Source organism: Tursiops truncatus, chromosome 9 (assembly GCF_011762595.2).
Source record: "Tursiops truncatus isolate mTurTru1 chromosome 9, mTurTru1.mat.Y, whole genome shotgun sequence".
Lineage (NCBI taxonomy): Eukaryota > Metazoa > Chordata > Mammalia > Artiodactyla > Delphinidae > Tursiops > Tursiops truncatus.
Window position 1 is genome coordinate 30,531,329 of NC_047042.1, and position 27,442 is coordinate 30,558,770.

Genomic DNA, 27,442 nt, shown 5'->3' on the forward strand with positions numbered 1-27,442 from the left:
CTGCCCTTGTTAATAACGTGGGAAATTGAAAGTTTGTAATTTTCTCTCCCCCTCCTGATAGGTGCTGGATAGTTTACTAGTCCAGTATGGAGTGGTGGAAAGCTGTGAGCAAGGTACATGTCTTCTCAATTGCTTTCAAATTTGTAAAAGGAAGAAAGAAGAAAGAAAACTAACCTATTTTTTTTCTTCCTCTAGTGAACACTGACTCGGAAACTGCAGTCGTTAATGTAACCTATTCCAGTAAGGAGCAAGCTAGACAGTAAGCAGTTTGAAACTTTTAATCTCTGTGTAATAACTAGGGTAAATATAGTACTTATATTTTGGGCTGGTGGGTAGCAGACATAAACTTTATTTTGCAACGTTTGACCTTGCAATTCTTTTTAAGTTTGAATGTCTAATAAGAACCTACATTGGTTAAAGTTTTTATTACATTTTCAGTATATCTTTAATGCCAAGAATATAGTGATACAGTATGAAGCTGAATTGCATCCTGTTTGCAAAAAGCTCTGGGCCTGGATATCATTGCTAAATTACATTAAAGACTTTTTTCCTTGTTATTGGTTATGATAACATACATTGTTGCTGTTTTGCCCAAAGCTGGTAAGTTTATCATGGGTTAAACTAACAACAGTGTTAACTGTTAAGTTTGCTTGTTCGCTGATTTTTCTGATTACTGTTCTCATTTAGGAGTGTGCAGAAGTGGGATTAATGTAATTTGGTGGAAAAAAATATATTCTGATGCAATAGGCAGAGTTTCACAGATCAAAAAAATCTTACCTAGGAAAAGATAATTCTGTAGGCTCGGGAATAATCGAATGAACTGATTGACCACTAGAGAGAGGAAATGAGGATCCCACAAATACTGCTTTTGACTGATCTGCTCAGAACACAAACATGGAGGGATGGCATGCAGGGTACCCAGCAGTGCTGAGTGTCAGCAGACCGTGGAAATTTTGACCACCGCCAGCTAAAGTGCAGGCAGGAACAGACTGTCTGTGCTCTGTGTGGGAAAAGAAGGACCATGCTGGCTGACCCTGAGCCCTAAAGGAGAAAGGCGAAACCAGCAGCAAGAGTGGGAATAGAGCCAGGTTACCAAAGGCAGTACCCACGCATGGAGGGACTATGAAAAGAAAGATGGGGGTGGGAAAGAGATGGAAATTTGCAAAACACGAGTGGAACTTTATTTTTTAAATTGGTAATATTCACATGGTTCAGAATTTTAAAGGTCTAAAGATGTATGTAGTGCAGATCTTCCTCCCGGCGTTGTTCCCCACCTACCTTGTTCCCTTCTGTGTAGATAACCGTATGGAAGAACAGCACGTGTGTGTGTTCTTCCTCCTTTTTACCCAAATGATACCATAACATTTGAGTGTTTTATACACGTAAACGTATCTCTTACAGTTGCATAGAATTTGATTGTATGGATATGGAGTGACTTATTCCCAAATTGGATTTTTAGTTCTCTTGCAGTTATGAACGATGATGTATTGAATCCCTTTTGCAGTCATTTTGCAAGTGTGCGAGTATAGCCGTAGGTTAAATTCCTAGAAGTAGATTTGCTGAGTCAAGATGGATGTGCATTTTAAAAATTTTGTTGGATATTGACGAGTTTAAATTCCCGTCAGCACTGTGCGAGAGTCCATTTCTCCGTAATTCTCCCTAACACAGGGCTTTGTCAAACTTTGCCTATCCAGTGGGTGAGAAGTAGTATCTAATTATGTTAATTTCACTTTTTCTTTCTCAGGAGCAAAAGACTTGAGATTCACTTTTAATATTTTAATATGAGACTCAATGTATTTTTTTTATTTTTTTAAATTGAAGTATAGTTGATTTACAGTGTTGTACCACCTCTGCTGTACAGCAAAGTGACTCAGTTTTACATATATCTACATTCTTTTTTTAATATTCTTTTCCATTATGGTTTATCCCAGGAGATTGGATATAGTTCCCTGTGCTATACAGTAGGACCTTGTTGTCTATCCATTCTAAATGTAATAGCTTACGTCTACCAACCCCAAATTCCCAGTTCATCCCTCTGTCTCCCCCCCACCCCCCTTGGCAACCACAAGTCTGATCTCTACGTCTGTGGAGGCTCTTAATATATCTTAAAATACTCATTTTTTCCTTCTGTTTGTATCGTTCATTTATTTTAAAAATGTTAACAGTTTATGTGAGGACATTATAGAAGTTGTGGTATATGTTGTAAAACAAACTGATTTCTTACAAACTTTATTCTTCAATCATGATATAAGAGGAATAACAAGAAACTTTCACATTTTTTACCCGAAGTAGATTGGGGGTAAAAGTGAGCAGTGAGAACATAGGGGCTTCATTCATTTACATGTGTTAGTCTTTACAAAGACTGTAATAAATATTACTTGGTAGAGCCAACTCTGTTAGATGGGAGATGAGGGACAGCATGATAAACCCAAGGATATTTGGAGATTGTCAGAGGCCTGTCCCAGTTGTGTTATTTGACAGTTTATGTGAGGCTAGCTGGGTAGAGGGGAGGTGTCTCATTTAGCAGTTACACAGCTGTACGGGAGAGCGCATGTCGGAGACATACCCACATAGCTTTGCAGATGTTTGGAGTGAGCCTTCATGGGGACTGGCTGACATTTAGCACCCACCACCCCCTGTAAAAATTCCGAAGCATTAAGAGTACAGGCATGGGAAGGGTAGACTGCTAGCCAAGGCAGAATGACTGCTGAAGGTACTCTCAGCATGACAGCAAGCTGAACGTGGAGGCATTTTAATTCTAAAAGCACTTCGCAGTGATTGTTAGAGATCGTCAGGATCCTGTTGATCACGAGGAGGGACGAAAAGACTGTTAGGAGTTTGTAGTTTAGGCAGTTCTATAATCTAAACAAATAAACTGGGCATTTCAGCAAATGAAAAATCATCATGTCCTTCATTCTAGTAGTCAGCCCATTAACATTTATTGAGTACCAGTTATTGACCACAAGTTGCCAGTGAATAAAGGCAAAGTCTCTGTCCTCGAGGACGTGCCTTCCAGGGCTGGAACAGTATTTGGAGAGGGATTACCTGATTTAATTCCTGTCCAAGTTGAGTTTCCTTCTAGGAATACTGGGTTTTCTCCCTCTCAAGAATTCCAAAGATCAAAGAGAATTAGAAAATAAGTGAGTATTCAGAGAAAGTTAATAGATTTAAAGAATGGACAAATCAATTTTGTGTACAATGTTATGAAAACTATTAGTTTTCTAGTAAGTTTTTTAAAAAGATGTGAAGTGCATTATCATCCTTTGAGGAGAACTAATTTTATTTGAGAGGCATTCGATGTAGTGGAGAAAGCATGGACCCTGAGGTCAGGCAGCTCTGACTGTAACCTTGAGCTCTCTGAGCTTCAGTTTTTCAGCTACAAAATGAGGGCTGACAAGAAACGAATATATTCATGCATATATGCTCATATTTGTAGACAGTGGTCTTATCACATATAAATTTGATAATTTACAGTAAATAATAATTTACTGTAAATAATAATTCTTGTTCAAACCACTGCTTCTGGGCACCTAAAGAACAGCTAGATTTGGCTGGAGCTGGGGAAGGCTGGTCCATTCAGGCCTTGCTCTGCTGAACCCTGAGAGCCTGTTCTCTGAGCTCCAGCAAGACTGTTGCCTAAACTAACCTGGCATGATTTCTTCTTGCCTTTTCCATTGCAGCCATCCAAAGCTCACTTCTTTAGGTGTTAAGGGCTGAGGTGACATTCTCAGCTGACTTCTTTTTTTCCGTAGCATCTGTTACGTGGGCATCTCTGTAACTGGGATGTGCTTGTGCAGGTGTGAGTTGAGCGTGGAGATTAAGAGGATACATTCCAGAGTCCAATTCCATGGAATGGATTTTCTGTGCCACTTCTCTAGCTGTGACTCTGGTCAAGTTAAACTGTCTTAATTCAACCCTATGTGTAAAATGGGAAGGTGGTAAGAGTTCCTAAGTTAGCAACTATTACACATTTTCCCAACATTTTTCACTGCTGTTGATAACACCCCGTTATTGTACAGGATACTTCATTTCAGATAATGACTGGCCACTGACCCTCAGGAGTTAGGGACCAAGTTCAAAAGCCTCTTTTTAAGCTCTATGAATGACACTTTTAAGAGGCTTCTTCAATAAGGCTATGTCTCTAAGAATTTAACATGGAAATTCCTGCCACCTTGTGGCTAAGAAAAAAATCAAAGGTTAACAGTACCAATATCACTAGGAATGCATGCATTTGCTTTAACTCAAGCCTCAAATTACTAATTTACTAAAATAATACATGAGTAAAAATAATGCAAACTTAAAAAATAAATTATTAAAACCAGGAGTATGGGGCTTCCCTGGTGGTGCAGTGGTTAAGAATCCACCTGCCAATACAGGGGACACGGGTTCGAGCTCTGGTCGAGGAAGATCCCACATGCTGCAGAGCAACTAAGCCCGTGCACCACAACTACTGAGCCTGTGCTCTAGAGCCTGCGAGCCACAACTACTGAAGCCCGCGCGCCTAGAGCCCATGCTCCACAACGAGGGAGACTACCACAATGAGAAGCCCGCGCACCACAATGAAGAGAATCCCCTGCTTGCCGCAATTAAGACCCAACATAGCCAAAAATAAATAAATTTTTAAAAATAGATTAAAAATATGAATTAAAAAAAAGATCAAAGCACTTTATTAAAAAACAAAAAAACAGGAGACTGTACTTAGTATTTCTTGTTCCTGGAAGCAAGAGGGACTTGGGTCTGTGGAATACCTATTCCTTCCATCTTCCAGGGATGCTCAGGTAACAAAGACAGTATTCATTGGAAGATTTGTAATGGGTGACAAAGAACCCTTCAGAATTTGTAGGTATTTAGTTCTATTTTTTTAGGGTTCTTATTTCTTTTCTTTTTTTGTAGTTGGGGCTGTTTATTATCTGAGGAGCTTTTTCTAAAGATTGATTTGGCATTTTATTTTACTTTTTATTTTTTAAAATTGAAGTGTAGTTGATTTAACAGTGCTGTGTTAAGTTCTGCTCTACAGCAAAGTGACTCAGTTTTATATGTATATTCTTTTTTATATTCTTTTCCATTATGGTTTATCCCAGGACATTGAATATAGTTCCCTGTGCTATACAGTAGGACCTTGTTGTCCAGGGGGTTCCTATTTCTGGTGTGTGTTTTTTTGTTGTTGGGGAGTAGGAATATAGTTTATATATTGAAGCTATTATTGCATATCTTTTCATATCAGTTTGAAGATTTGTATTGGGTACACACAGAAGTGTTTGAAACAACTTGGTTGATGGCTAAAGGGAGGATATTTACCCTTAAGCTTTGAAAATTATGTAAATAGAAGATTTATTCTGGAAAAAGAAACAATAGAGCAGGTAGTGAGACAAAGAAATTTGTTGCCCTTTTTGCCATTCAGAGAAATTTGATGAAATTTGTGTGAAAATCCACTGTGAAACTTGCCATCAAGTTTGTTAGACTTTGTCCATGCATTACAACTTATAAAATGCTGAAGATCATTCTGTAGAGTTGTGCAGGTTGTCTTTGCATTAACTATATTTATACTGTTAGTAATCTCTATCTGGTATTTCATCCCTACCACAGTCTGTGTAGCTAAGTCCTCTATTGGGCATCTGGGTTGTTTGCAGTTGTTTTTTGCCTTTAGAACTAGTTTAGTAATGAAGTCTTTTGTAGGTAAATATATGGGCTTTGTTCATAATTGTTTCCTTAAGAGGCATCCCTGCAGTGGTATTATCAGGCTTTTGGTAATTATTGCTGAATTGTATGTCTCAGCCTCTTATTCTTGGTACAAGGAGAAAATGGAATGGTATGACTTTTCAATAATGGCTAAGCCTCATTTCATTAGGATCTATGAGACACGCAGCAGTGAGGTCTAGGAATAAGAAAAAGAGATTTTAGACATGGAATTTAGAGTTGAAAGGGACCATAAATCTAGGCTAATGCCAAACAACAAAATGACTTTTCCAGGGTTCCGTGGCTACTTAGTCTTCAAGCTGGGCTAGAATTTGGGTCTCTCTTTCACTGCTCAGCTCTGTATGTGTGTACCATTGGATAAATTTGACCTCTCTGTGTCTCAGTTCTTCTTACTCTCTCCTCCTTGAGATAAACTACTTATACTTTCTCTCAAGGCCCTTTCAGTCCTACACTGTGATCTATTCCAATAAACTTAGCAGTGCAATTAAGAGCTACCAGCTAGCAAAACTACTCACCATCTTCTGAATGACTCTTCAAATTGCATCAGAGCAGATTCAAGTAATGATGAGAAACAGCCTCCTGCGTAATACACATGTGGGATAAACATCCTTGAGTTCTGTTGAGCTGAACGCATATGTTTTGAGTAATTATGATGACAATTGTTGATCACACGTCTTGCATGTACAGTAGGGTTGATGAAAATACTATTAAGGTTTCCCCTGAACTCAGCAGACCACCAAATGGTATAGCTGAATATTAAGCTTTGTGCATAGAAAGGTTATAGCGGTTGACTTAAAATTCAGAAACTTGGAATCTTCAGTCATGAGAAAGTCATTACTTGCAGTTAAGTTACTCCTGTACCTTCAGCTAGCTGTGTCCAAGTTTGGAGCACCGTGGGCTGAGGGGTTGGGAACCCTGCTTCCTTGGCAGTTAGCAGTGGGATATACACAGTGCGTGCCGTCTGCTCTCTGACAGGAGCAGCCTGAGTTTAGAGCCTTTGGGACCCAGACTGCGCACTGGGTCGTGGAGCCCTGTGCTATCTGACCTCCCAAGTGAGAGAATCTTTTCTTTTCCCCTCCAAGAAATCTTTTTAAAGCAGCACAGTGAAGTTTGGAATTACAGTTTATGCCAATTTGAGAGAGTTGTTTCTTGGGACACACATGACCTTATCTGGATAGCCCCAGAATACATAAAAGGATCTGGTGGCTTACATGTTTATCTCTGTTTATTCCCATGGAGAAGGACGTCTGTCTGCCTGCCTCTCTCACTCAAGAAAGAAGCTAATTACTTTTTTTGGTAACATTACTGACTTAATTCTAGAATCAAACTTTACTTACCCTCTTCTGAAGCTGGCAGTACTCAATTTTATAGTGGGAAAGGAAGTCACTATGGACAGTATTGCCTTTTATCCCTGTAGGTGTAGTTGATTCCTACTTTGGGCTTGGCTTTCTTTATGTCTCTGAAAGAACCTTCAATGATCTGTTTCTTCTGGGCTTTTAAAAGGTTTAAAGTTGCTTTGAATGGGGAATTCCTTGGTGGTCCAGTGGTTAGAACTCTGTGCTTTCACTGCTGAGGGCACTGGTTCGATCCCTGGCTGGGGAACTAAGACGCCACAAGCGGCCCAGCGTGGGCAAAAAAAAGGTTACTTTGAATGAATATCTAATTGGTTGAAACTTCTGTAATTGCAACTTCCTGTATTAAATATACATCATTGATATTAATAAAATCTCTCAGCTGTTGTCTTCCTTTAGAAATAGCCAAAATATTTTAGGGCCCTTAATCCACATATTCCTTAAGAAAAAAGGGCAGAGGGAAGAAGCAAGGAAAAATGTGTTAACTTAAGGTTCCTGTATCAGGGCATTGGTAAAACAAGTTTTGCTGTGTGCCTGCTATCACCTGTGAAGCTTATGAAAAGAATGCCATCTTTAGCTACTTTTTAAAAATTGAAGTAGTTGATTTACAATGTTGTGTTAACTTCTGCTGTATAGCAAAGTGATTCAGTTATATATACATTAGAAAAGAATGCCCTCTCATACAAAAATCACATGGAAATATCCCAAGATGTATTGTATTTGGAAAAAAAGCAAGTCACAAGACTATGTCTATCATGATCTCAGTTACACTTTTAAAGAGGGTACTGAACATGTACACACCTGTGTGAACATATGGAAAGAACTGGTCCATTTGCAGAAGTTATCACAGTTAACAGTTACAGTGGGAAGGGTCTTGGAGGGTTGGTGATGGTGACAGAAATTTCTTGATACTTTGTTTTCCTGTATGATTGGGATCTTTTCTAATAAGAGTTCATTCGTGTGCAAGGCACTGTAGGACAGTGATGGAACAGGGGATTGGAGTGAGAAAGGGCAGAATTCTGGGTCCTAAGAACATTGGTATGCCTTGTCTGGTTGCTTGGGTCTGCCATGCAGTTTCATGGTTTTGGTACCCTTTTTGGTGCTGGGACTATCTCCCCCCGCCACCCTTTCCATCCAAGTCAAAAATGGAAAGATCTCCAGATAAGGAAAGCAGTACGTGAACCAGAAATGATCATTCTGAGCAACTAGACAGAGAGCATTTCATGCCTGTATTTCTGTCCCTGCCTGGATTGAACTCAGGGCCCACTGGAGCACCATCTGAGCAAAGAATCTGAGTAAACCTAGAGAAAGCGTGAGGCCTGTTTAAAAAAAATTTTGTTGTGCACTGGGAGTGTGTATTATTAGGATTATGTCTGTGTCTGCTTTTGAAACCTTGGTGATATCGTCTGTCAACTTTTTATTGAGTTTTTCACTTTTAGAATATGTAGGTAAGCTAGAACACAACAGTTTGGATGACTGTTATAAACAAGGTAAGTAAAAGATGCCAGACATGAGAGATTACATGTCTACTCATATATATTTATATAGACATTTAAACAGGCAAAATTAATCTATGGTGTGAGAAGCCTAGGGGAGGGGCAGTGACTGGAAGGAGGTACTGGTTGGTGGGGCTTCTGGGACACTGGTGTGTCTTAGTTCTGCATCTCGATATGCATGTTCACCTTGTGAAAATTCATTGAGATGTATGCTTAAGATTGGGTACTTTTCCATAATAAGGTTCAAAAATGAAAACAAAACAAAACAAAACAAAAGTAAAGCTCCTCTCAAAATAGATGAATGGATGCATGGATGGATGGATGGTTAGATAGGTAAGGTAGAAAACAGCTTCATTTGCTTTTTTTGGCTCACTACCACCCCTGTCTCTCTGCCCCAAATCAAATCATAAACTCCACAAGGGCAGGGACTGCTTACTCCCTTGGGGACTGGCTCATAATAGGTATTGAGAATTTATAGTGATTGATTAACCTGAGTATTAAATCCTACCCATCTCCGTTGAGTAGCTTAGAGAATTTTGTCCTTTGATTCTTTTTTTTTTTTCTTTTTTTTTTTAAATATGTATTTATTTATTTGGCTGCACTGGGTCTTAGTTGCAGCATGTGGGATCTAGTTCCCTGACCAGGAATCAAACCCGGGCCCCCTGCATTGGGAGCGTGGAGTCTTAATCACTGGACCACCAGGGAAGTGTCCCTGTCCTTTGATTCTTAAAATATTTAAAATATTTGTATTTAAGAGGTTGAAGTAAGGGAGGTGTATATTCGTTACATCCTTTCCATTCTGATTTGGAAAAACTGGCCAGGATGACGACTGCCCACTCCTCTCTTGCTGTGCCGGTGCTCATAGGCTGTTACTGACCTTATGGGTAATAGCTTAGTCACGAGTGGGGGTTTTTTTGTTTTTCTTTTTCGTTTGTTTGTTGGGTTTTTGTTTGTTCCTTTGTTTTGTTTTGGGGTTTTTTTGGCCACACCGTGCGGCTTGTGGTATCTTAGTTCCCCAACTAGGGATTGAACTCAGCGCTCTCAGCAGTGAGAGCGCTGAGTCCTAACCACTGGACCACCAGGGAATTCCCTAGTCAGGGTTTGACAAAGTGTTTTTACTTTATTGGTAGATGGCAAATATGTTCCCTTTGGAAACTTGTTGGTCTTTCCTATGTGTCTTTCAAAGGAAAAGTGCAGGTCGGCGGGGGAGAAGTGTATGTGTGTTCTGGGTTTGCTGCTTCTTCAGTGGCTTTATTCAGAAGTTTTAGAGCCAGTAATCTTGAGTGGATTAGGTGGGTATTGCTTTGCTGAAGGTTTGTTTTATAGCTCGGTTCCTCTTCCCACCCCCTGCTCCTTGTCAACTTTCAGAGCTTTAGACAAACTGAATGGATTCCAGCTGGAGAACTTCACACTGAAAGTGGCCTACATCCCTGACGAAATGGCTGCCCAGCAGAACCCCTCGCAGCAACCCCGAGGTCGCCGTGGGTTTGGGCAGAGGGGCTCATCGCGGCAGGGGTCTCCAGGATCCATGTCCAAGCAGAAACCGTGCGACTTGCCTCTACGTCTGCTGGTTCCCACCCAATTCGTTGGAGCCATTATAGGAAAAGAAGGTGCTACCATTCGGAACATTACGAAACAGACCCAGTCTAAGTGAGTATTCCTGAGTGTGTGGGGGCCTTCATGCTTTCCCCTTTGGATCTTAATAACAGAGTGGGTTGTCTTGGTACTTTGTGTCCTTCTGAACGTGGTAATGATCCCTTCTTGTATGGTACTTGGGAACCCAGAAAACCTTTGTGATTTGATACCCTTTTTATTTTTAATAAATAAAATAAATGTATTTATTTATTTATGGCTGCGGTGGGTTGCACGTGGGCTTTCTCTAGTTGCGGCGAGCGGGAGCTACTCTTCGTTGCAGTGCGCGGGCTTCTCATTGCGGTGGCTTCTCTTGGTGTGGAGCGTGGGCTTCAGTAGTTGTGGCTCGAGGGCTCTAGAGCGCAGGCTCAGTAGTTGTGGCACGTGGGCTTAGTCGCTCTGCGGCATGTGGGATCTTCCTGGACCAGGGATCGAACCCGTGTCCCCTGCATTGGCAGGCGGATTCTTATCCACTGCGCCACCAGGGAATTCCCGTGACTTGATATCTTAGTGTTCATTTCATATAAACCTGGGGCTAAACCTTAATCTCAAAGGGAACTTCACATTTTCACACATGAATGGAAAACAAATGATACTTAATCCACTCCTGATGAGGGAGGCCCTGATAAACAAAAGGGCAGCTTCTAGGTTCTCTGCTCCCCCATCTCCACTCTGACCTTCAGTGATAACTGCCTTCAGTGCTTTTGGAAGTCATTTTCTGGGTCCAATACAGAGATAGTTTTTCAGTCTTGCTTTACTTCAGTGAAGAATCATTCAGCTATGGTCCATAGTTATCCTGTGTTTAAGCCATGTAGTTAGAATGGTTGTTTCTTTAGGATGTTGTTTGATAGTTTTAATTTGCAGATTTTGAGGAATTAGAAGATTCTCCATCAAACCTTGGCGCTAACTTTTTAGGAGTAGAAAGCAGGAGCTATTTGTTTTTATTTACCACTGTAGCCCCAGTGGTGGGCATGTTGCCTTATATGTAGGTGGGTCTCATATTTGTCAAATGAGTGAAATAACTATATGTGAATTATATTTAATGCCCTTAAAATATATCTAAGGTACTTTCTCAATTTTGAAGCTCCAGTGATTATATATTCATTGTTTTGCTTTAGTAACCATCCTGTTTGCTTTAGTAACCATCCTGTTATGCTGTAGTGAAGATTTTGACCCAAAGAAACTTGATAATGAACTCTGTCCTCACCCTTAGTTCTGTAAATTGCTACCAGGCACACCTCTGGGACAGCTGCTGCCATATTTCCTGAAGAACTCTGCGTGTATTAGGGAGAAGAGGCTGTGTGTACAAATCTCTCTTGTGTCATTCTATAGGAAAGGGTAGGGAAATGGCCCCTGGGCCAGCTCCAGAGATGACCGTGGATCATTTTGCTTTTTAAATTTAGTAAGAAAAATTATCATTTTGTGTGGTTCAAGGAGTTAAGCAGAGTCTTCTTCAGAAACTGCGACTAAACCTTGTGCTGTGTATATCTTGCCTATGTGTTTGTTCCAACAGGCTTAAGAGGCTATCCATGTTCATCACAGGCACCATGCCTGCCTTGAGCTGACTGACTCATTTCTCACGCAGAAACAAACGAACTGTGTCTAGTGGTGGTTGCGTACCCACTCCCCTGTGGAGTGACATCTGGTCCTGCCTTCCCCTGCTTTGAAGCAGGAATTGCTGGGTGCTGGTTACATTTGTGCAAACTCAGTGGCTTTGACTTCATAATGTAGAGTGTGGGGAAGACAACTGAACCATAGCCTCATCACTTTTCATCTTAAATTTGCCTGGTTTTAATATTAAAATTTAAGGGCTTCTTGCTTCCCTTGATTCCCCGTTACCTGCAGAAACTAATTATTCAATGGTTTGCCTTCCTTGTCACATGGCAGATTAAAGTTGTTCCTTTTAAAGCTACTCATTTCCTTGTAGGAGGAAAGAGCTTCTGTGATTTAAATTGCACTGTTTGTTTTATTTAAGCAGGAAGATGGAGGATGGAGCGGGAAGGGAAGCAATTTTTGTTGTATCCGATGATTCACTTGCAGCTCTGCCAGCGGATTTAATTAACTCTTGCCATTGAAACTAGTCATTATCAGATCTTCTATTTCTGGAATGGCCTCGCAGGGCTACCCTAATCTGTAAAGCAACATCACGTTCTCTCAGACGATCAGAGTTTAGTAATCCTTAACACAGTGAGCAGATGGAAATAAACCGGGAGGAGGGAGACTAACATGTTACCTACTAGAAGAGAGACAATACTTACAGTGATTGGGGATTGAAACCAGTGACTGGAAAGATGGTTCCTGAGATCAGAACTGTTATCTAAGATACTTTTCTTATTGGTTATTTCTAGATATCCCTTATTTGTTTCACTTCTACATTGCCCTAATTTTTAGTTACAGGTTTTAATTCTGAGATAAATCTTCAGTTTTCAATCAGACATTTAGGAAAATGAAATCCAGGCCTTGATTTTATTGGCAGGATGAAGTGGTCCTTCTCATGACCACAAGTTACGCAGCTCTTCATCTAGTGTTTGAGTGGCCAGGGGAACTCACCAGTACTTAATTTTCCCTGAACACATTTTTTTTTTTGATAGTTGATTTTCTTTCTTGTACTTTTTAAACAGAAGACTTATTTTTGTATTTAATTCAAAACATACAAGTATGCACGTTAAAAAAACAAAAACAAAGAGCTAATCTTCATCTAACCCCCAAGGTGACCATTGTTAAGTTGGGGATATGTCTTTACAGGACTCGTTCCTTGTACCTATTAACATGTGTAGCTTTAAATGAGAAATCATACCATGGTATGTATTGCATTTTTTTTCACATAAGATCAAGGACCTCTAACTATGTTGGCACCTGTAATTTAACCACATGGTTTCGAACAGCTGTATAGTATGGATGTAATGTCATTTAACTGTTTGTTCCTGAGAGGTATTTCAAAGATAATTCCAACTTTCTTTCTATTACAAATAGTGCTACAGTGAACGTTCCTGCACTAGTGATTTTCAAGCATCAGTGGTCCCACCCTGCAGACGTTCGGCAATGTCTGGAGACATTTTTGGTTGTCACATGTGGATGAGAGGGGGTGCCACTGGCATCTAGTGGGCAGAGGCCAGGGATGCTGCTGGACATCCTACAAGGCACAAGACGGCCTCCACCACAAAGCACTAGTCTGATCCGAAAGGTCAATACTGCAAAGGGTGAAAAACACCCGTCTTGGCCCATGTATGAGACTACATCTGTAGGAGGCGTTACGAGAAGTAGGATTCTTAGGTCAAAAGATCATAAGCGGGGCTTCCCTGGTGGTGCAGTGGTTGAGAGTCCGCCTGCCGATGCAGGGGACACGGGTTCGTGCCCGGGTCTGGGGGGATCCTGCGTGCCGCGGAGCGGCCGGGCCCGTGAGCCATGGCCTCTGAGCCTGCGCATCCGGAGCCTGTGCTCCGCAACGGGAGAGGCCACAACAGTGAGAGGCCCGCGTACCGCCAAAAAATAAAAAAATCGTAAGCAGCTCAGCTCTGATAGGTCCTGGCGGTTTGCTCTGTACTCTGCACCGAACCAGAAGGGTGGCCATGCCCAGATGCGCATCCTCTTGCCAGCACTTGATTTCATCCATTAACATGCTCTCAGGCCTAGAAGAAAATGACACCTTGTTTTAATGACCAGTGACATGGAACCTCATTTTGTGTTTATTGGCCATTTGTTCTTCTTTGAAGTGAAATTGCCATCTCTTTGGCTTCCATTCCCATCACTGTTTGTTATGCACTTTACTCTCTCAAGGAGGCAAAATGTAGAAAGAGCCCTGCCAGAGGAAACAGAGGAGCGAAATTCCCACACGTGACGGATCGTGGACATACAGTATCGCATCAGGAGTTCCACCTGGCTTGTGGAATTCCAGCTCCAGTCCTCTTGGCTTGTGTTCCTGTCCCCCTTGGTTTTAGAGCAGAAGAAAGCCTTTTGTTTGAAGCCAGGCTCTCGGACGTGAGATGTTTGACCTGTGGCACCCAAAAGGAAAATTAAGCACATGCAGCTTGGGCAGAATGAAAAGATGCCCCTGCATGAGCAAAGATAGGGGAGTACTCCTGGAGTTAAAATTGGTCTCATCCATGGTGATAGCTTATCGAGACTTGGTGCTTTTGAGGGGAGTGAGTCATCCACTCTTTGCCCGGAAGTGCTGTGACTTCAAAGTTGGTAATTACAGACTCTATTGTGAATACATGCTTACAGCTCTTGTTTTCCTCTCCCTTTGTGCCCACCGGAAGAATTGACGTCCACCGTAAAGAGAATGCAGGTGCCGCTGAGAAGTCAATTACTATCCTCTCTACCCCTGAGGGCACTTCTGCGGCTTGTAAGTCTATTCTGGAGATTATGCATAAAGAAGCTCAAGATATAAAATTGTGAGTAAAGAGGATTACCCCGTGAAGAGGTTGATATTTACACTGTCTTATTTTGGAATTCTGTGACACAGTTCTTGGGAATTGCCAACAAAGAAAGAGAAATAACTGTCCCAGAGAGCAACAGAGGGTTGGCACTATTGATGTGGTAATAAAGCATAAGTCTTTTAAATACTTTGTTTTCATTCATGTTTGGATATGTTGTGAGTGGTGTAATGGGAAAAGTCTAGCTGTAAAAGAAGGCAATTGGGTGTCATAGGAAGCTCACCTAAGGTCCAAGAAGTATCCCTGGGATTTACCCAAAGCAGGGACCCCAAACCTCACTCCTTTACTTGGAGCTCGTTGGAGCTCTGTCCATGTCTGCCCAGCCTACCCTGCAGCAGCAGGGAGTATGGAGGTGGGGAAATCCCTAATCATGTGCTGCAGTAAACTGGAGATTGATTGGGGCGTTTCAGGTTGAAACTCTAAGTATCTTTTGCACAGGAACCTTGAGCAGAGGTTGGGTTCTCTGCTGCTTGTAGCATCCAGCACAGTGGTGTGCTCAAAGTAGGATCCAGAGTAAGATGCTAGACTTAGCTTGGGGACCTAATGACTAGCATTTAATTTGTAGGGACCTTTGAAATATATTACATATATTTTAATTATAAGGTATTATATGTTGCTGTATTATAAGATTAAAATTCTTTTTTAGTACAGAGAAAAGTAAAGAAAAAGCCCACCATTCAGATAACCCCAATGACATTTTAAAACAATGCTACATATATGACTTGGAAATTCAGAAAGGTACACAGTGAAAAGTGAAAGCCGTCCCTTCCTGCTCTTATACTGTTTCCCCAAGGTGTAACCACTGTTGAGTTTCTTCTGTTTCCCTCTATAAATTGTGCATGTTACCTCCAGGACTGTGTTTTAAAATTATTCTGAAATCACACTGGTTTGCATTTGTACATGGTGTTCTGGTACTCAGGGTTTCAGAATATGGGTTTGAGTAAGGTGTTTTCAAAGAGCTAACAGAATCCATTTTGGGAAGACATTCCCTGAGATGAATAAAAGAAAACTTTTAAACATTAACTCCTATCCAAATACTTGCCAGTGTTCTTTCACCCCCTCTATTCATGCATTGCTAGAATGTAGGCTAATGGTCAGCACGCTTTAAACTATACCTAGCAGAATTCTTCCTATATGGTAGGTAGGAAGTAAATGTTTAATGAACGAATATTGTCTTTTTACCCTACGGTAGGTTTACTTACCCTGATTTGATGGCCCTTTTTTTTGCTTTGTTTTTTTCTTTCTTTACAGCACAGAAGAGATTCCCTTGAAGATTTTAGCCCATAATAACTTTGTAGGACGTCTTATTGGTAAGGAAGGAAGAAACCTTAAAAAAATTGAGCAAGACACAGACACTAAAATCACAATATCTCCGTAAGTGCTGGCTTGCTTTCTTTTGAATCAGAAAACTTTCACACACCGTTTCTAAGCTGTAGGTTATATATTAAGCATTTTACAACTCTTGGAGCTGGCCTGTACCACCATACTTATACTTCATTTCTCAAACTGAGTCTACTGCCTGCTATCTGTTTCTAACTCATAGTGAAAGTATTATCTGTTCCCACTAAAAAGGCAGGATGCACTAAATACTTCACATTCATATTTCCTAGCTGAAGTCTTGGTCAGGTTTTCTGGCATATACTCCCAAAGTTGGAATATATAACCCAGTGTATTATGCACTGCTGTGTAACAAATTATCCCAACACTGGACCGCTGACGACAAGGGTAAGCATTGACTGCTCACCTAGTTTCTGTGGGTCAGGAATTCAGGAACAGCTTGACTGGGCGGTGCTGTTTGGGGATCTCTTGATGTTGCTGAGAAGTTGATGGCAGCTCTCCGAGTGAGGCCTCAGCTCCTCACCTCCTGGGCCTCTCCACAGGGCTGTTTGCGTGTCTTAAAGACACGGCAGCTCTCTTCCCTCAGTGAATGATCTAGGAAAGAGCAAGATGGAAGCGGCAGTGTCTTTTATAGCATAGCCTCAGAAGTCACATTTTTACCATTTTTCTATTGCTGTTGACATGTTGGCTCTAGTTAGTGTGGGAGGAGACTGCCCATCCCTGGGGAATGGGGATTTGGGGGCTGGCCCCCATGCCTGGGGCCATGAATGCCCTGAAATTGTATGGAAAGGCCTTTGTCTTCTGAGGGTGACTTTCCTTCAGAGTACCCCCCAAAAAGTCGAAGAATAGTAGAGAAAGACTGGGGCAATATGTTCACGTAGTAAGGAGTTTTCAAAGAAAGGGATGGAAAGGAAGTGGGAGAGTTGTGCTTTGTGGGAAAGAAAGGAAAAACCGCAAAGTGGTTAAAAATATCAAATGATCCTACCCTGTCTTGAATTTTATGCTCAGAAAGGGGAGGGTTTTAATAGAAAATAATCTTAAAATCTATTCTGGAAGCAACTATTTTAAAAATTGTAACAGAAAATGCTTGGCAGTGGAGAGGTGGGTTGAGCCTGGAGATGAGACCTACACTTGTTTGTCTAAGACAAATCATCTTCATTGTGTAGATGTCTATATTTTTAGCGAGTTTAGGAAGAAGTTAAGGAAAAATATCCTATTCATCTGGCTCAAGTCTAGCTTGAGACATTTTGCTAGTAGTGAAAATGAGAATTTGAACCCTAGGAATATGAAGGGGAGCTGTCTCAATATTCTATATCCTTTCCATCTGTGTATTTAGTCTTATTTCCATGGTAAGTATCTCCCACTGGTTCCCTTCAAGGCTGTTGAGTGGCTCAGGCTTAGGTGGTCTCAGTTGTCACCTGAATGGATTTTGAAACTTCAACAGAAGCTGAGTGAAGCAGGGAGTTTCTGAATATTGCTGTTGCATTCTAACTTTTTAGTTGTCTAAATGGTCATCGAGGGACTATTTTTAAAATATAGTCAAAATGGATTGATTTGTATTATTTCCTGAAGCCTACGTCAATCTAAATTCTAAAATTACCGTCAAAAATAAGTTTAAATTCTGGCTTGCCCTTTTGGAATATTTTCGTGCTCATTCCTTGGCGACCTAGAAAATGCAATTGCATGAGAATGCCAGTTAACGCCTCGAATTGGTCAGTGCAGACTAGGAACATACTCATTAAAGGTTATGTTCATTTGGTTCTTGGTTTCCACTAAAACTGTAGATTCCTCCGACCATCTTCTTTACATTTCACTGTTAAATTGTGAAAATAGTTCACCTTAAGTGGTCAAGAAGTGCACTCTATTTAAAACATGGACTTAATCAAACTGTGTACACTCAGCGATGTTTATTGAGAAGGTGGGAGGGGCAGTATTTTCTCTCATGCAGTTTTACAATTCTTGCAGTCATGTCTTTTGGGGCTTACTCATCTTTCATCATGGCTAACCACCCACTTTTACATATTGCCAGCCTCCACAGTTGGGTTTTAATTGCCATCTGTGGGTGGACTATTACTGTCTTCCTCCTATAATTTCCAGTCTTTTTCTTTCCCCTCTGTTTCAATCTGCAGGTTGCAGGAACTGACGCTGTACAATCCAGAGCGCACCATTACGGTCAAAGGCAGTGTGGAAACATGTGCCAAAGCTGAGGAAGAGATCATGAAGAAAATCAGGGAGTCTTATGAAAATGATATTGCTTCCATGAATGTTAGTTTTAATATGAAGGAAATGTCTTTATTTTGATGAACAATCAAAAGATGTTTTCAATTGCATTAACATTGATTCCTTTAAGGGTGTCTTTGTTAGATGTGGTTTCTAATTGATTTTTAGCACCACGGTGAGTGCCCTGGGATAGTTGGCAAGATGCAGACTTTGACATCAGGCTTGGCTCTCTCTGTGATTTTAGCCAACTTTGAGCCTTAGCTTCCTTACCTGTGAGGTAAGGCTAATACCTCCCTTAAAAAGGTTAATCTCTCCCATACAGTGTGAGTTGGAGGGAGATGATAGTATTATAGGAATGTGGGCTTTAGAGGTCTGTGAACTGGGTTTGAATCCCAGCTCAACCATTTAGTAGCTGTACCTCTATTCTCTTGGACAACTTATTTGGTCTCTCTGAGCACCAGTTTCCTCATCAGTAAGATGGGGCTACTGCCTACATGGCATGCTTATTAGGATTATAATAGATACCGTGCATATAAAAGCTACCGTTATGAATACGAATTTAAAATTTGGTTGCTCATAAACCTTGGAGATAACAGAATTTCAAATGACAAAACAATCTGTGTAGTGCAAGTGCATTGCTGACATTCCTTAATGGATGGAATGGTGCAGAAAATGCAGCGTTTCCAAAGTCTATCTTGAATTTTCAAGTAAATGATTAAAAAACAGTTCCTCGGTTGGGCCTGTCATCTGAAACATTACACCTAAAAGAAGGGAAAATGTGAAAATGATATTACCTTTGTGAGAAGAGCCTGGAATGCTAATCATTTTACCCCCACATGACTGCTGCCTACCTACCTTCCTTCACATTATAACTGCTCATCCAAATGTTTCAGAGTCGCCTGGGGGTAAATTCAGCCCCATAGACCTTTAAAAAAGATTCTTGAGTGTGCTCAAGTCTGAACTCTGTAGTCCTCACCTTATTTCCTTAACCCTTATCAAATTAAGCCAAAACAAAATCCCATTTCTGGCTCCTGGATCCATTCCAAAGATAGGTTTAATTGTAGAAGACATGGGGATTGGACCTGATTTCCAAAGGGCTTGATTTTGTTTTGGGTCTTTAGACTCATGACTGCCAAATTTTTTCCATGGCGTAAAGATCTCTTAATATCTGCTATCTGGTTTGCTCTTCAATGAACAAATCTTGTTTGCTTGTTTCTTCAATTAATGCAAGATTTTCAGTCTCTATTTACTGTGTGCCCAGAGTGTACAGATTACATATATGTCTGAGCGCTGTGAGCTGTTCGTAAAGGCAAGAAAGCTGTGTTCCCTGCTTTGAGGAACCTAGCATGGCTTCAGGTCAAAGAGGAGGCAGACGGCACATGGATTTTAAAATATCAAGAATTATAAACAGACATAACCTACATACTCAAGTATAATCACATGGAACATCTGCTTTGTTCTAAAATTTGAGTCATAAAACGAGGTCACAGTCTGGATATTATCACATATAAATGCTCACTTACACTTGATCTTGTAATTGTAAAATGAAGGGACCTTTTTACCATTGCAGCTTCAAGCACATTTAATTCCTGGATTAAATCTGAATGCCTTGGGTCTGTTCCCACCCACTTCAGGGATGCCACCTCCCACCTCAGGGCCCCCTTCAGCTATGACTCCTCCTTACCCACAGTTTGAGGTAAGACAATGTGCCTTGGCTTTCTTTATGGTTGAGGGGGATGAAGTCAAAGGGACACAGTCAGACTCTGTTGCCCTCGAGTAGTGTGACATTAAATGCTAATTGGGAAAAATCTTAATGCGAAACCTGGTCCCCGTGTGATCTCTCGTAAGTTAGGAGCCAGCACAGGCTTTTCAATTCTTGTCACTAGAACCTTCTTATCTTTGCAGAGTAGACCTGTGAGTTATTTCTTTTGAAGTTCTTGAGTGGTAGGGTTGTTAATGTATGTTTTCAAATATCAAAGGAAAAGTTTGAGACTTTGAGGAGGGGGAAAGAGGTTAGTTATTTTTAAATGTTGAAGGAAGGGATTTTTAAAAGGCTTCCTTCATCTTGAACTTCACCTGAAAGTTTACTGCTTTGAAAGGTCAGTAGAGACTAGACACGCTTTCCACTTTGAACGTTTGTACTTATTACACAGCTCAGGTAGTCGTGCCCACAAATCTATTGTGCATGTGTGTGTTTGTGTGCAAACATTAAACAGCTTTTATTTGTTTTGTATACAGGTGGATTATTAAGAAATAATCCTTATTTTTATATTTGCTTTTTAAGAGTAGCATTTTTCCTGAGGTCAGAAATAGGAGACCAGTGATAGTATGAAAATAAAGGCAGCCTAGCAGACACCGTATACAATAATTTTTTTTGAAAGAAGTGCACAATTCAGGTGCATCAACAGTAATAACTGGAGGTAGACAATCATGTGAAATAAAATTAACAGGATCTTCCTTCTTGAATTTGTTTTTACGTCTCTCCCTTCCTGTTTGGCTCTCGTATCACATAAAGTTGTGAGCGGTACCTGCTACACCAAATTTAGGGAAATGTCCAGGGAGAAAAGGTGGGGGACTCTGTTCTCTCAGTGCCTAGAAGACATGTAGAGTAAAATGCAACTGGAGTTCTACAGAGAACACAGATCGCTGAGATGGTTCGTGTTTTACCCCCATGAGAATGAGAATTTCCTTTGCCTGTTCTTGAAGCCACCAGGCTGTCAGGTGTGCTTAGCTTTTGCCATGGTCTTGCAGTGTGTGTGTTTCTGCCTTTGCTGTGGGCGACGTTTGCATCTTCCCCTGCCCCTCATCTGCCACTTCAAACCTCTTTGGGTAAAAACCATGTAACAAAGCCCATTAATCTAAAGATAGACATCAGAATTTCATATCAAGTGTGAATAGATAGATGATGTGTTTTATAAAGCTTTGCACCGGCAGCTACAGGTGATGTGAAGTGGCTGAGGTGTTTGTACCTTGGTGCTAAAGGGGAGGGGTGTAAAGAGACAAGAGCCAGCTCCGTTTGTGTTAGTCTCCTCTTCTTTGCTCTGGGTTTCTTTTCTTATGCACGCAGTGAAGAAACCGAGATAAACAAATTATCTCTAAGGACTCTTCTTTCAGGTCAAACATTACTAGTTTTTACAGAGTTCGATTTTGTTTCTTACAAATTGAAGGTTTGCAGCAACCTGCATTGAGCAGATCTATTGGTGCCATTTCCCCAATAGCATTATTTTTAATTAGGTATGTACATTTTTTAGATGTAATGCTACTGCACACTTAATAGACGACAGTTATATACAGTATAAACATTATTTATGTGCACTGGGAAACAAAAAAATTTGTGCGACTCACTTTATTGTGATACTCGCTTTAATGCAGTGGTCTGGAACTGAACCTGCAATGTCTCTGAGGTATGCCTGTATTTAAAAACTGGGTTAGAGAATTAAAGGTTGGCAGGTGTTTGCTCTCAGCACTCTGATACTCCTCCATTGCATTTACAGCTGCTGATGAGAAGCTTACTGTTCTGCAGAAGCTCTCACAGAGAAGTCAGGTTACTCACTAAGATAGTCTCTTTATCCTTGATTCCTGTAGGTTAGCAGCAAATCTCTGCTTTTACTTTAAATATATATTGCCTGGCAAGGAGTCATGTATTGCTTCCTCTTTTAGAGTTTCATTTTTTTCTCTACACGTGTTTTCTCACCTCTGCTTTGTAACATGAAAGTAGAATTGATGCATCCTGTCTTTGGATAAATCCCTTGTCGCTGTTCTAGTCCAGAATTTTGCCCATGCCTCCTCCTAAAACATACTCTTCTTCCCGGAACCTGCCAGGTTGATTTTTCCCATAGAGCCAAAGAGTTGGTTCTTCCAACAGACAAAAGTCTCTACTTCCTGCCTGGCAGCTGGCTTACGCAGTACTTCATTGGCCAACTTCAAGTTTATAAATGACAGGAAATGCTCCTTTCAGAAATGCTCAAACAGTAGGGAAGAGGCGTTTGGCAGCTAGCGAGCAGAGTAAGAGCTGGAATTGGCATCGCACACAACAACATCCATAGCTGGATGGTCTTGGCGGCTTGCGTCGGGGTTGGGAGACGTTAGTTCAGGCGCCGTCGTCTCCATAATTCTGATAGCGTCTTCGGAGTCTCCCCAAGTCTCTAGAACAATAGTGTAATCTGAAAATTGCTAACGTGGCTGCTTATGGAAGAGGCAAGAAAGGTGAACACTTCTTCTTAGGTCTTACCTAGTTTGAAGTGCTCTTTAAGAAACAAAATATAATTTGAAAGGGATTTTTAGATCAAGTGACTCTCATGGACTCTTGTAGTCCTACTGTTTAGGATTTCTTACTGTGGGTGCAGCTCTTTTGTTAGTAAACAACTTCAAAGTAAATAACTCGTTGCATATATTTATTATCTCTGAGAGGTCTTGGTTACTTAGTTATAGGGAGAAACTTCCTTTGCTTTTTTATTTATTTATTTTTTTTAACTTAAATATTCTGTTCAGGTCATGAAGTTGAGTAAACCCAACTTCAGTTCCAGACCAAAATCCATTAAAACAAAACAAAAAAAACCCCAGGAGTATGTATTTTACAAGCCAGAGGGAGACACTGGCATTCTTCCAGATTCCTGGAGGCTGGTCTTGTTGGCTGGCATGCATGTCGCCATGCCTTTGTGATGTCTTAGGTTCTGTTCCCCACAATGTAAATACACTTAACCTTACTGTTTGCTCATTCTTGTATTTCCTCATGATAGATGATTAGGAATTACTCATTGGCAGACTTCACCAGTTATGCAAACTTTCAGTTGAGCAGCTTTGTTCTTCTGTTATTTCAAGCTATAGCGTAGGGTCTGCCAAGAAGTCCAAAGGAAGTTTTGCCAATAGGCATCTGGCAGAAATCCACTGGGAAACAGCTTGTGACCTGAATGTCTTTCACCTCTGAAAGTTTAGGAAGACGCGTTCAGGATAATGCAGCTGAACATTAACTTACATGCAAAGAATGTGTAACGCTATAGGGTAATGCTGATGCGTTTTTTTTTAAGCTCATCTCAGAGTCTTAGATTCACAGGTGAAAGAGACTTATCATAACCCATTGTTCTGGCTTCTTAGTTTTACATGTAAAAATTATGTTTATCTGGGTGTTCTAATCCTGAAAACATGGCTTACTACACAGAATCCCATATAAGAATGGGCCAGTTTAATGACTGTCCAGTAGACAGGATGTTTATGCGAGGTGCCTTATATTCCCAGAGGAAAGTTTCCTTGATGACAAGAAATTTATGGTCAGGGATGTGCTTGGTGGATATGGAACTGGAACAAAGGGATTTGGGTGGCGTTCAGAAACGTCTTCATCAGGCTTCAGACACCTGATGAGTCACCTTTTCATTAAGGTGCTATTACCAACAGTACACACCGCGCTGTCAGTCCAGGACACGGCCTCCTGGCAGGCTTCATTTACTTCCCTCTAACCTCTCAGTGTGGAACTTCTTTCTGTCTGCATACTGATGCTTTCTTTATGTCTTTGCCCCTTCTTTCTATTATAGTTTGGTCCTTTTAGCCCTTCTCTACTGTCTACCATTCCTTTTCCAAATCTTCACTCAACTTTTAAATTCACTCTTAATCTCCGTAATGGATTTGTTACCTCCTACCCCACCTCCCCAAAATCAGTAAAACAAAAACATCTATAGCCTCTCATCCATGACTGTATCAGAAAGATGATTTTGCTTTTGTTCAACTTTTGAGACTACAACACACTTTCTGCCCGTGAGCTTTTCTCGTAGCCATGGTCCTCGGTATCTTCTAGGCGGAGACATGCTCAGGCTACATTTGTGAGGCTCTGGGACTTTTGCTCTGGGGATGATGCCTGTTACATTCGGCGTCTGAGGACATTCAGAAGTTGCTGTCTGGGGTCAGTCCCAGGAAAAGTAGTTTTTACTAAACAAATAGTTTTTCTCAAGATGTGGTAAATCATGTAACTAATTTTTTAAATTAGCTGCTAGGAAGCTTAGAGCCAAATTTGTATGATAATAGCATTTCTGGTTTTATCTTTTCTGTTGAGGTCCCTATGCTCTTATTTCTTCACCTCCTTTGTCTTATCTTTCTATTGTGTATTTTGTAAGCAGCATAAAGTATTTCTGGAACATGGCCCAGAAAGCAAATAATTATATAGTCATGGCAAAATACACTGGGGCAGACCTGGGTGAGTTACACATTAGATTTAGTCTGATCCTTAGGTCTTTATTACTGCCAGCCCCCGACTCCTCCCACCCCCCTAAAAAAAAAGTTTATTATTCAGAAGAACATTACATGGATGTTCTCAGTGAGATAAAGTTAGATCCTATCTTTACTTTAAAAAATTGGTTCAGATTAACATACCAGTTTTAATATAAGGACCAGAATGACAAAATAAATTGATACTAACATTGAGCACAGTTTATGGGCAATGTCAGCATTAATTCATTCCTGTCCAGTTATTAAAATAAGAGAGGCCTTAAAGTGTCCCTCTGGAATAAATGGTATGTGGTAATTGCCTAACACCCTAGCAGGCTGTGAGGTACAGTGCTTTCAAAAGAGAGGCATTGGGCTTCCCTGGTGGCGCAGTGGTTGAGAGTCTGCCTGCCAATGCAGGGGACGCGGGTTCGTACCCCGGTCCGGGAAGATCCCACATGCCGCGGAGCTGCTGGGCCTGTGAGCCATGGCCGCTGAGCCTGCGCATCCGGAGCCTGTGCTCCGCAACGGGAGAGGCCACAACAGTGAGAGGCCCGCGTACTGAAAAAAAAAAAAAAAAGAGAGGCATTGTTCTTATGACTAAAAATTATTTCATTCTTCAGTATTTCCATTTGGTTCTTCGCTGATGAATAGCAGTAGAAGTTGACTTGGCCAAGCTGTGCCGGATAGGCCTCTTTCACAAATATCCACAGTCAAGAGTTCAGTGGGAAGGCAAAACCTCTTCTGTTATGTGTGTTCCAGGAATGGTTATAGAGCCCCAAGGGAATCTTCATTAGACTGACAGCTGTATTAAGGCCTGCAGTGTGTTACAACATCCTAGGAAACATACCAAAGATATACCAAGTTGTAAAGAGTATAGTATGCACATCTATTTGTACAGATGCTGAAGAAACAAAATGTACAATGGTTTTTGTCAAGAATATTTTCTGGAGTTGAATTTTAGATTAACTTGTATAGGAAATGAGGTACATGGTGGGGTGTGGTTACAGATAAAGGAAGAGACTTAGAAGAGCAGAGTTCAGATGATTTTTATGTGTGGGAAATGAGACATGGGGTCTAGAATCACACACTGCTTAATATTTGTAAGTGTGAAAGGCATGTTTCGAACCAAAATGACTTCCCCCTTTCTTTTACACATTTATTCACCCTAAGATAAATTAATTAGCATGAGAATTTGGAAATATCAATTTTAAATGTTCATGCTCTGATCTAGCATTTTTATTACCTAAAACCTTAGAATTATTTGTACAAGGGCACACGATTTACATTTAAAGATTTGATTGCAGCGTTAGACAAATTGGTGAAAAATTGGAAACCAAACTTTCTAAAGGTCTTTAAAACAGCATCCTCAGATATAGCAAAATAACTGTCAGGGAAAGATGAAGGAATTGGAGATTTTTTTTGGACTTTTCTGTGATGTGGTTATTTTATTCTCGTAGTGGAAACAAACATTGAAACCCTTAAGTTTCAGTTAAAAGTGTCTTACACATGCTTAAGATGGATGTATTGCAGGTGAGACAACAAACTTGTTGATTTCTTTTCCTTGTTCTAGTAGAGCATCTTGTCCTTCTCTTTTCTGGTGATTCAATTTTTTTTTTTTTTTTTTTTGCGGTACGCGGGCCTCTCACTGTTGTGGCCTCTCCCGTTGCGGAGCGCAGGCTCAGCGGCCATGGCTCACGGGCCCAGCCGCTCCGCGGCGTGTGGGATCTTCCCAGACCGGGGCACGAACCCGTGTCCCCTGCATCGGCAGGCGGACTCTCAGCCACTGCGCCACCAGGGAAGCCCCTTGGTGATTCAATTAAACGCATCTTTTTTGGTAAATTTTTAAATTGAGGTATAATTGATGTACAACGTTTTCAGGTGATCCAATATTTGTATAGACTGCAAAATGATCACCACAGTAAGTATAGTTAGTTAACATCCATCACTGCACAGTTACAAAAATTTTCTTAAGTGTGATAAGAACTTTTAAGATCTACTCTTAGCAACTTTAAAATGTGCAATACAGTATTAACTGTAGTCACCATGCTGTACATTACATCCCCAGGGCTTATTTTATAACTGGAAGTTCGTACCTTTTGCCCTTCTTTACGTCATTTTTTTTTAACATCTTTATTGGAGTATAATTGCTTTACAATGGTGTATTAGTTTCTGCTGTATAACAAAGTGAATCAGCTATAATTATACATATGTCCCCATATCTCCTCCCTCTTGCGTCTCCCTCCCACCCTCCCTATCCCACCCCTCTAGGTGGTCACAAAGCACCGAGCTGATCTCCCTCTGCTATGCGGCCGCTTCGCACCAGCTGTCTATATTTTACATTTAGTACTTTACATCATTCTTAATCTTTAGTTTTCCTTATTCAAAATAAAGAAAAATGTTCATGGACTGTCTCTCATGCCCCTTTCAGCATGTTGATGATCAAAGGCTTAAGCTTTTACCACCTACACATTACTAATTTTTTTGACTCATGGAAGTCAAACCAACACAGATGGAGAAGAGTGATACAACCAGGGAAGGGAGCACTTCCCTGAGAGCTCTACTGGACATTTTTCTTAACAGTCATTCCTGCAGGTCTATGTATATTGCAAAGTACACCCATACCTGTTGGAATTGGGGTATATACTCACTTTTTGTGAACATGGCTTAGGAGATAGAGAAGCCCAGGTTTGAATCTTGGCTCCAACACCAGTCATTATATGACCTTGTGCAAGTAATCTCTCTGGCTCGGTTTTCTCATCTTTAAAATGGGAATGCTCTTAGTTTCTATCAGTTGGATCAGTTGTGAGGTGTAAATGCACAGAAGCTCACACAGGGGAGACTCACAAACTCTCACCACAAAGGATTGCTGTGTGCACCTGCCCCCGATCATAGTTATCTTCCTCTTAAGCCTGAGTTTTTACCTCAGCATGCTTTTTACCCATCTTCCACTAATAAAAAACACATATGTTCCATGAATGTCTTAACTGGAATTCCATCGTTCTGTGTGGACTGAGTGGGAACCTTTCTGTATGATAATTCGATAATATTTATTAATTTTAAATGTTCAGGCCCTTTG

At 40.8% G+C, this 27,442-nt stretch overlaps 2 protein-coding genes across 4 annotated transcripts in view; one reads left to right on the forward strand and one right to left on the reverse strand.

Annotated features, from left to right (window-relative positions):
- Positions 1–27,442, forward strand: part of IGF2BP3 (insulin like growth factor 2 mRNA binding protein 3) — a 139,632-nt gene that overhangs the window by 101,579 nt on the left and 10,611 nt on the right. The window contains exons 4-10 of one of the 3 annotated variants that reach the window (XM_033862965.2): positions 62–113; positions 196–259; positions 9,914–10,195; positions 14,437–14,571; positions 15,865–15,987; positions 18,081–18,216; positions 19,742–19,867. In XM_033862965.2, coding sequence (XP_033718856.1) covers positions 62–113; positions 196–259; positions 9,914–10,195; positions 14,437–14,571; positions 15,865–15,987; positions 18,081–18,216; positions 19,742–19,867 — 918 coding nt within the window. The remainder of the gene's footprint in view (positions 1–61; positions 114–195; positions 260–9,913; positions 10,196–14,436; positions 14,572–15,864; positions 15,988–18,080; positions 18,217–19,741; positions 19,868–27,442) is intronic. The other 2 variants (XM_073809634.1, XM_073809635.1) reach the window with 2 other exon arrangements.
- The window catches only part of MALSU1 (mitochondrial assembly of ribosomal large subunit 1), a 56,688-nt gene continuing 31,305 nt past the window's right edge, over positions 2,060–27,442 (reverse strand). Inside the window, exons 7-9 of the transcript XR_012333912.1 lie at positions 16,358–16,545; positions 15,816–15,940; positions 2,060–13,806 (exon numbers count right to left, since the gene is read on the reverse strand). The gene's annotated coding sequence lies outside the window, so the exon portion shown is untranslated. The remainder of the gene's footprint in view (positions 13,807–15,815; positions 15,941–16,357; positions 16,546–27,442) is intronic.